Raw genomic sequence first — 9788 nt, forward strand, 5'->3', positions numbered from 1 at the left:
AGGGTCTGTCACAGTCACCTGCTATTTGCCCTGAGCACAGCCCCCCAGATAGATGTACCATGATGCTACAGAGCCAAGGCCAATGGAATGTGGTAAGTGAAGCTAGGGGTGTGCCATGCTACCGAGGTGTTTTGCCCACCATACTGTCCACCGGCCCGGCCATCTTAGAATGACGGAGTAAGGAGCGTTTGTACATTACAGCATAGGACATTCCTCTGGACCTACCGCCCTCTCACTATATACTGTTCGGCTGTCAGGGGGTTAAAGCGTGCACATGATAGGGCAGTCTTCCCACTTGGGCAGCCCACCAGCTTCTGCAGCCAGGACACCATCTTTTCCAGCCCAGCAACTGCATGATGAATTGTTGGTCAGCTCACCAGCTTCTCCATTTTAGAGCTGCCTGTCCTCCAGGTATGTAGATGTCCAGTAATGATCTAATAACCTCAGCATGGTGAGTTTTCCCCCTCAGCTTGTGAGTCTCTGTCTCCTCCTTCCTCCCCTCTGTCTCCCCCTCTGACTGTGAATCTCAACCTCTCTCTTCCCAGTCCTCCCCTCTGTCTCTTTCTCTGGCTGTGGGTCTCACTCTCTCTCTTCCCCTCCCTCCCCTCTGTCTCCCCCTCAGCCTGTGAGTCTCGGTCTTCCCCTCTGAGGTTCTCATCCTCTGCCCCCCATCAGCATATTTTCTTTGTCTTCTCCTCTCTCCTCTGTCTCCCCCTCTAACTGTGGGTCACATTATCTGTCTCGCCCTCCCTCCGCACTGTGGCTCCCTCAGTCTGTGGGTCTCTGTCTCCTCCTCCCTCGCCTCTGTCTCCCGCCTCTGACTTTAAGTCTCACCCTCTCTCTTTTTCTCCCTCCACTCTGTCTCCCCCTCTGACTGTGCTTTTACTCTCTGGCTCCCCCTCCCTCCCCACTGTTTCTCCCTCAGCCTGTGAGTCTCTTTCTTCTCCTTTCTCACCCTCTCTCTTCCCCTCATTCCCCTCTGTCTCCCCTTCAGTCTATGAGTCTCTGTCTCCTCCTCTCTCTCCCCTCTGTCTCCCACTCTAAATGTGGGTCTCACTCTTGTCTCCCCTCAGCCTGTGAGTCTCTGTCTTCCCCTCTAACTGAGGGTCTCAATCTCTGCCCCCCTCAGCATGTGGTCTCTGTCTTCTCCTTTCTCCCCTGTGTCTCCCCTCTAACTGTGGCTCACATTATCTGCCACCTTCATGGCCCCAACTCTCACTGTCCCATCTCTCACTCTCCCCCCCACTGCATCAACCCTGACAATCTTATCCACATCTCCCCTCTTCCTTCCCTCCCTCCCCTTCTCATGTGCCCTTTGGAACTCCAGGTCCATCCGTAACAAACTCCCTTCCATCCAAGACCTCTTCATCTCCAACTCTCTAAATCTCCTTGCCATCACTGAAACCTGGCTTTCTTCTTCTGATACCGTCTCTCCTGCCGCTCTCTCCTATGGGTGTCTCTCCTTCACCCATTCCACCAGACCTGATGGGTGTCCGGGAGGCGGAGTGGGCCTCCTCCTATCCCCTAGCTGCACCTATCGGGTCATTCCCACTATACATTCTCTCTCTTTCTCCTCCTTTAAAGTTCAATACAACCATCTTTTCTCCCCCATCCACCTCCGCGTCTCTGTCATCTACTGTCCCCTGGGACCCACCTCCCTTTTCCTTGACAACTTCGCTGCCTGGCTCCCTCACTACCTTTCCCCCGACCTTCCCTTCATCATACTTGGCGACTTTAATATCCCCGTTACCAACCGTTCTGACCCTGCCACCATCAAACTTCTCACCTTTTCCACCTCCCTAGACCTCACTCAGTGGACCTCTTCCCCCACCCACTGTCTTGGTTGGTCACTCCCTGGAACTCGTTTTCTCTCATCTCTGCGATCTCTCTGACTTCTCTAACTCTCCCTTCCCTCTCTCGGACCACCATCTCCTCTTCTTCACTCTGTCCACTTCCCAGGCTCCCACCTCGCCTAAATCTACCTTCACTAGGCGCAACCTTGATGCTATTGACCCCACTACTTTCTCCTCCTCTCTCGATACTCTAATTTCACCTCTCCCCTCCCTGGACTGCCCTCTCCCTCACTACTGCCCTGGACACGGTAGCCCCGGCGTCCTCTATCCGCCAGCGCCGTGTCATTCCCCAACCCTGGCACTCCAAATTCACCAGCTTACTCCAAAAGTGCTCTCGCCCTGCTGAACGCATCTGGAGGAAATCCCACTCCCTGGCCGACTTCCTTCACTTTAAATTTATCCTCACCTCATTCTGCTCCGCCCTCTCCCTTGCTAAACAATCCTTCTTTAAGTCCCTCATTTCTTCTCAGTCCTCCAATCCCCGCGGCCTCTTTGCCACCTTCAACTCCCTCCTCTCTCCACCCCCCCTCCCGTCCCGCCCTCCCTCTCCGCTTCTGACTTCACCACCTTTTTCTCTTCCAAAATTGAAGCCATCAGACTCAACATCTCCACCTCCCATCCCTCTTCATCCTCCCCTTCCCCTTCACCTCCCCCCAACAACCAACTCTGGTGCTCCTTCTGCCCCACATCGGGTGAAGAAGTTCGCTCACTTATTCTATCCTCTCCACCCTCTATCTGTCCTCTCGATCCTATCCCCTCTCGCCTCCTTCGCTCTCTCTCTCCCACTGCCTGCTCTTACCTCGCTCACCTATTCAACCTATCACTCTCCTCTGGCGTAGTCCCCTCCTCATATAAACACGCTCTTATCTCTCCCATCCTAAAAAAAATGCCTCCAAACTACTTGAGAGGATTGTCTGCTGCCGCCTCACCAAACACCACTTGGACCATTCCCTCCTGGACCCTTTCCAATCAGGTTTATGCCCCCTCCACTCCACTGAAACTGCCCTGGACAAAGTTGCCAATAATCTCCTATTAACCAAATCCAAGGGTCAATTTTCCCTACTCATCCTCCTCGACCTCTCTGTGGCCTTTGACCATCCTCTCCTGCTACAAACTGTTCTCTCTCTTGGCCTATCTGGGTCTGTCCTTGCCTGGTTCACCTCCTACCTCGTTAACCGCTCCTTCTCTGTATCCACGTCTGGCTCTTCCTCCGCCCCCTCGCCTCCCCTTATTGGAGTCCCTCAGGGCTCTGTTCTCGGCCCTCTACTCTTATCGCTCTATACCTCCTCACTTGGTGCTCTCATCTCCTCCTTCGGTCTTCAGTATCACCTCTATGCTGACGACATCCAACTCTACATCTCCTCGCCCGATCTTTCCTCCACCCTCCTCTCTCGTGTATCTGACTGCCTCTCTGCCATCTCCTCCTGGATGTCCTCGCGCTTTCTTAAAATTACATCTCTAAAACTGAACTCATTGTCTTTCCTCCCCCCAGGCTCCCCTCCCACTATGACCTCTCTATCACTGTTAACAACACCACCATCTCCTCTGTCACCCAACTTCGCTGTGTGGGCGTTACCTTCGACTCCTCTCTCTCTTTTGCCCCCCCACATTCAATCCCTTGCCAAAGCCTGTCGCTTCCAACTTCGCAACATTGCCAGCTTCCGATCCTTCCTCTCTCAGAATGCCACCAAAACTATCATCCACGCACTCATTATCTCCCGCCTCGATTACTGCAACCTCCTCCTTACCGGCCTCCCACTCTCCCACCTTGCCCCCCTCCGCTCTATTCTCAATGCAGTGGCAAGACTCATCTTCCTCTCTCGCCGCTCCTCCTCCGCATCCCCTCTCTGCCTTGCCCTTCACTGGCTCTCTATCCCCTACAGAATCCATTTCAAACTCCTGACCATCACGTACAAGGCTCTCTCCCAGTCTACTGCCCCCTATATCTCTAACCTCCTCTCCATTCACACTCCTGCCCACTCCCTGGGCTCGGCAAATGACCGTCGCCTCTCCTCCACTCTTATCACCTCTTACCACTCCAGAATACAGGACTTCTCCCGAGCAGCCCCCCTTCACTGGAACAACCTCTCTTGCTCCATCTGTCTCTCTCCCAATTTAAGCTCCTTCAAACGGGCACTCAAAACTCACCTGTTCCTTAAAACCTACCAATCTTCCACCTAACTCGTCCGCCCGGCCCCTATTCTCTCCCATATACGTGAACTGGCTACCTTTGTGCTTGAGCTTTGTTCACCCCCTGGAGCTTCTGAAGTTTTGGTATTTATTGTTTATTGTTCAGTAATGTCTTACCCTGTATAGTCTACTGTTTGTGCAGTGTACAGCGCTGCGGAACTCTTGTGGCACCTAACAAATAAAGGATAATAATAATAATCTGTCTCCCCCTCCCTTCCCACTGTCTCCCCCTCTGACTGTGGGTCTCACTCTCTATCTCCCCCTCCCTCCCCACTGTTTCTCCCTCAGCCTGTGAGTCTCTGTCTCCTCCTTTCTCTGCCCCTCAGTCTGTGAGTCTCTGTATCCTCCTCCCTCCCCTCTGTCTCCCCCTCTGAATGTGAGTCTCATCCTCTCTCTTTCCCTCCCTCCCCTCTGTCTCCCCCTCTGACTGTGGGCCTCACTCTCTGTCTCCCCCTCCCTCCCCACTGTTTCTCCCTCAGCCTGTGATTCTCTGTCCCCTCCACCCTCCCCTCTGTCTCCCCCTTTAACTGTGAGTCTCACCCTCTCTCTTCCTCTCTCTCCCTTCTGTCTCCACCTCTAACTGTGAGCCTCTGTCTCCTACTCTTTCCCCTCTGTGTGTAACAGTATCCCTCATTATCACCCTCTCTCCCCTTAACGTGTGACGGCATCCCCCTTCATGTTAGCAAGACACATATGGGGCCACGCTTCTACTGATATGTGCACATCATCCTACATGGGCAGAGAACAAGGGAGCCAGTAGAGTTTGCCTTTTACAGTGTACAGCTCAGTATGGTAAATATGCCCCCTCATGGATGGCTATGTCACCTCTGGCAGTCTTGGGAGGCAGCATCTACTCCCACCAATATTGTAAGGGGGAATGGGATACCAGTGGTCTCTCTCGCCTAAGCCACTAAATGTCTAGTTGCGGCTCTGCAGGTAGCTAACTGAGCAGACTAGATGACAGTAAATAAATACCATGATGTTTCATCTCATATGTTGTAGAACCGGATGATTGCATTATGTCAGCCTGTGCTCCCTGGAAGTTGAAGAGTTAAAATAAATGTATGAAAAATCTGCTATGTAGAATATATTACAATCCTTGGTTCTAACTCTGTCGGTTCCATTGAGAGGTGTTAATAATTTCCAGAGAGTATGAAGTAATGAGGTGTTTGGCAAATGCCTGGGTAGAGAGTGTACTCCACGTATTTTTAAGCCATTTCAGTGTTTGCATACAAGGTCACATCTGATAGATAATGCCTGGAGGTGACTCTATGTAATAACTGGAACAATACTGTATGGACAGTGTCTGGAGGTGACCCTATGTAATCCCTGGAATAGTACAGTATGAACAATGTCTGGAGGTCACCCTATGTAATAACTGGAATAATACAGTATTGACAGTGTCTGGGGCTGACCCTATGTAATCCCTGGAATAGTACATTATGGACAGGGTCTGGAGGTCACCCTATGTAATAACTGGAACAGTATAGTGTGGACAGTGTCTGGAGGTGACTCCATGTATTTCCTGGAATAATACAGCATTGACAGTGTCTGGAGGTGACCCTATGTAATCCCTGGAATAGTACAGTATGGACAGGGTCTGGAGGTCACCCTATGTAATAACTGGAACAGTATTGTGTGGATAGTGTCTGGACCTGACTCCATGTATTTCCTGGAATAATACAATATGGACAGTGTCTGGGGCTGACTCTATGTAATGACTGAATAATACAGTATGAACAATGTCTGGAGGTGACCCTGTGTAATAAATGGAATAATATAATATTGACAGTGTCTGGAGGTGACCCTATGTTATAACTAGAATAATACAGTATGGACAGAGTCTGGAGGTGACCCTATGTAATAACTGGAATAATACAGTATGGACGGTGTCTGGAGGTGACCCTATGTAATCCCTGGAATAGTACAGTATGGACAGTGTCTGGATGTCACCCTATGTAATAACTGGAACAGTATTGTGTGGATAGTGTCTGGACCTGACTCCATGTATTTCCTGGAATAATACAATATGGACAGTGTCTGGGGCTGACTCTATGTAATGACTGAATAATACAGTATGAACAATGTCTGGAGGTGACCCTGTGTAATAAATGGAATAATATAATATTGACAGTGTCTGGAGGTGACCCTATGTTATAACTAGAATAATACAGTATGGACAGTGTCTGGAGGTGACCCTATGTTATAACTAGAATAATACAGTATGGACAGAGTCTGGAGCTGACCCTATGTAATAACTGGAATAATACAGTATGGACGGTGTCTGGAGGTGACCCTATGTAATAACTGGAATAATACAGTATTGACAGAGTCAGGAGGTGACCCTATGTAATAACTAGAATAATACAGTATTGACAGAGTCAGGAGGTGACCCTATGTAATAACTGGAATAATACAGTATGGACGGTGTCTGGAGGTGACCCTATGTAATAACTGGAATAATACAGTATGGACAGTGTCTGGAGGTGACACTATGTAATAACTGGAATAATACAGTATGGACAGTGTCTGGAGGTGACCCTTTGTAATAACTGGAATAGTACAGAATGGACATTGTCTGACCCTTCTGTAAGTGTGTCTCTGGGTAGGTGTTCAGGCTGATCACAAAGCTACAGAGAGATACTTATACTGAAGCTGGGATTTGCCTCAGAAGAACATATTATTGAATTTCTAACACACATTAAAACACACACACGTACAAACACACACACACACGTACAAACACACACACACACACACACACACGTACACACAAACAAACACGTACACACAAACAAACACGTACAAACACACACACACACACACACACACACATTAAGACACATACACACATTGACAAATTGATGGATTATTTTCTTTCACTACAGATTACAAACAATAAATGTAAACCTGGTTTAAATAGTTGTTTATTTCCATGTTTAATAACAATTTTAGGAAAACACAAAAGAAACTGCATCATTCAGCAGAATTAGGTAGAGATGTGTCGGAATTTTCCATTGTCTATTTGGCAAGATCTTAAATAGATCATTTTAGCTCATCTGAATTTAGCAATGAAATGTCACCAAGCAGCTGGGCGATGCTGCCTGGCAGCGGTACGAGGAGTCTTACCGATCATTGGGCCAGTGCAGAGTCAATAACAAATAATAACGTTGATTAAAAAGAAAAGTGTTAAAAAAAATTAAATGAAATTACATTTTTAAAAAGATTAGAATTTTTTTTATTTTAATTGAAAAAATGCAGTTTTCCTAGGAGTTAAAGCTTGATAAATAGGCCCATCTATGTGGAATCATGGTCCAAATATAATACAACCTGGACACATACTAGACATATACACTTATCTTAGATCATCAATTGATGTAAATAAATTTTGCACATCGCTATACAGAGAGCTTACATCAGTCTCTGCCCCATTGGAGCTTACAGTCTAAATTCCCTAACACATACAACAAGGGTCCAGCAGCCAGTTAACCTACCAGTATGTTTTGGAGCACTTGGAGGATAACCGCGCAAACACGGGGAGAACCACTGTGCCCCTGCGCTGCACCCGTTTGCAATTTGATTTATAATATAATTTTTATCGTATGATATATTGCAAATGAAGCACCCACAACATGTGTCATACTTGTAGACATATAATTGACATATATGTATAGGTGTGTTATATATGAATAGGTGTGTAGATTATTTTTGTGTTCCATTTTATTGAGTACTGTAGAAGTAAAAGCTATACCAAGTATATGTGTGTGTATGTGTGTGTGTGTGTGAGTTAGGGAATTTAGACTGTAAGCCCCAATGGGGTAGGGACTGATGTGAGTGAGTTCTCTGTACAGCGCTGCGGAATTAGTGGCGCTATATAAATAAATGGTGATGATGATGTGTGTTATAAAGCTGCACACGATGAGGATAAAGGAGAAGTACCATTGGAGGCATGTACAGGGCAGGTAAATAGAGTGTATATGGAAAGTTGCCATGCCTCAGAACCAGTACCTTACCTAGGGCCCCTGGGGTCCTCATCTGTTCTGTGTCTTACTGTGATGTTATAATGTTGTCCTGTCTGACACAGGACAGAGGCTGCGATCTGCGTCTATACCTAAAGCACATTATTCTGGCTAAAACATTCATAGCTACGGAGAGAAAACGTGGTAGAAGTTTACTGGAGACATTAGATTATTAATACAAGCAGTAGTCACAGCCTGTGAATACTCACTGCACAGCAGAGATGCAGCGTATATAATGCACACAATATTATGTAATAAATAGAATTCTTCTGACCTGAGACGGTGGCCACCAGGGCTATGAGCAGGGCACAGAGTCTGCACATAATGGCACGAAGCAGTGGGCTTGTGTCTGAGCCGGGTGAGAGTTAGAGCACAGGGTGGATAAGTTTATGACTTACTCTGTACATCAGGAAATGGGTGTGACAGGAAATACCATTTATAGGGTGTATGAGGTAACCCTGTGTCTTCAGTGTCTAATCATTGCTATCAGTTAGTGTAGACTTACATTCCTAGAGCCACAGTACAATGGCATTTCTGGATGTATCGGAGCTGAGGATTCCACTGACTTCCTGCTGGACATAACACCACAAAAGAAAGTCAAAAGAATATCACACAGAAGAATGAAACAACATATAACAGCTGCCGCCTTCTCTGATGTTATACTGCAATTACTTTCCAAAATATAACATTTGGGAATTAGGGTATAAAGACCCCATATCTAGGACCCCCCCTTCCCCCGGGTTCTCAGGCAGTTCCGATCAATATTGGATCAATCCCTATGAAATAAATGGCCTAAAATTACCAAATGGCTCTTCCACAGCCGCTCATTAAGCTCCCTGATGATAACGGACACTGCCCATTGGAGGAGATGGCAAAGGGGTGCAGGGCCCCCCACATAGTACATGCTTCCCCAGGGATAGCTTTGTCTATTGTCTCTCCATCTCTTAGCTCACAGATCGTAGATGAGAATTAATTATCTCATATATAAACCCTATTCTCATTAGTGAATGCAACTGTAACTGCGATAAGGAAATAAGTGGAACTTATCATTCTGTACCAGGTGGGAGGGGTGATTTTGGAGGGTCTGTAATTCCATAGCAATAAAGTGAACAAAATAATGCCAGTCAGCCAAATATACGCATTCAGGAGCAGTTTACCAGCCAGAGAAAGATGAGCATTCTTCTACTCAACAGAAATACCTCCCAAAACTTAAGAACCAGGAGTCATGTTTTACCTGCACTGGCTCCTGGGACTTATTCAGCTCTGCAATAAAACATTGGAGTTTTGCCAGTGTTCCCTGAACTTGTCTATATTACTATTAATAGTTCTACTATCGCAGCCCTGTGTACACATCTGGGATCTGTGCCTGACTGACGTCAGAGGGAGGGAGAGAGAGGTGTGCATTGTCCTCACTCACTGATTGGCTGTTGGTCATGGCACGTCATAAGGGCATTCCCACAGTGCACAAGCCACAGTATGATGTCACTCAGGAATGTGGCTCAGGCTGTTTGCTTTAATTAAGCATATTCAGCACAGAATGGTTCAGCAATGACAATAACTCAATAGAATGAGACATCTGGGGGGATCAGTGTGTAACATCGGGATGTAACTACCACACACTGTTCTAGAGGACTTAAAAATGTTTTTTTTTTCAGCCTGTAGATGTAACAAAATATGAATTAACTAAACTGGTAAAGAAGTTATGCTGCAAACTGTGTTATATTTA

At 47.0% G+C, this 9788-nt stretch overlaps 1 protein-coding gene across 4 annotated transcripts in view; it reads right to left on the reverse strand.

Annotated features, from left to right (window-relative positions):
- The window catches only part of LOC142101436 (uncharacterized), a 163266-nt gene extending 154838 nt beyond the window's left edge, over positions 1–8428 (reverse strand). For 3 of the 4 annotated variants that reach the window (XM_075186132.1, XM_075185988.1, XM_075185918.1), the window contains exon 1: positions 8337–8428. In XM_075186132.1, the coding sequence (XP_075042233.1) occupies positions 8337–8385 (49 nt within the window). In that variant the 5' untranslated portion in view covers positions 8386–8428. The remainder of the gene's footprint in view (positions 1–8336) is intronic. The other variant, XM_075186066.1, reaches the window with a different exon arrangement.
- Between the last annotated feature and the right edge of the window lie 1360 nt (positions 8429–9788).

This window comes from Mixophyes fleayi, chromosome 1 (assembly GCF_038048845.1).
Source record: "Mixophyes fleayi isolate aMixFle1 chromosome 1, aMixFle1.hap1, whole genome shotgun sequence".
Taxonomy (NCBI): Eukaryota; Metazoa; Chordata; class Amphibia; order Anura; family Limnodynastidae; genus Mixophyes; species Mixophyes fleayi.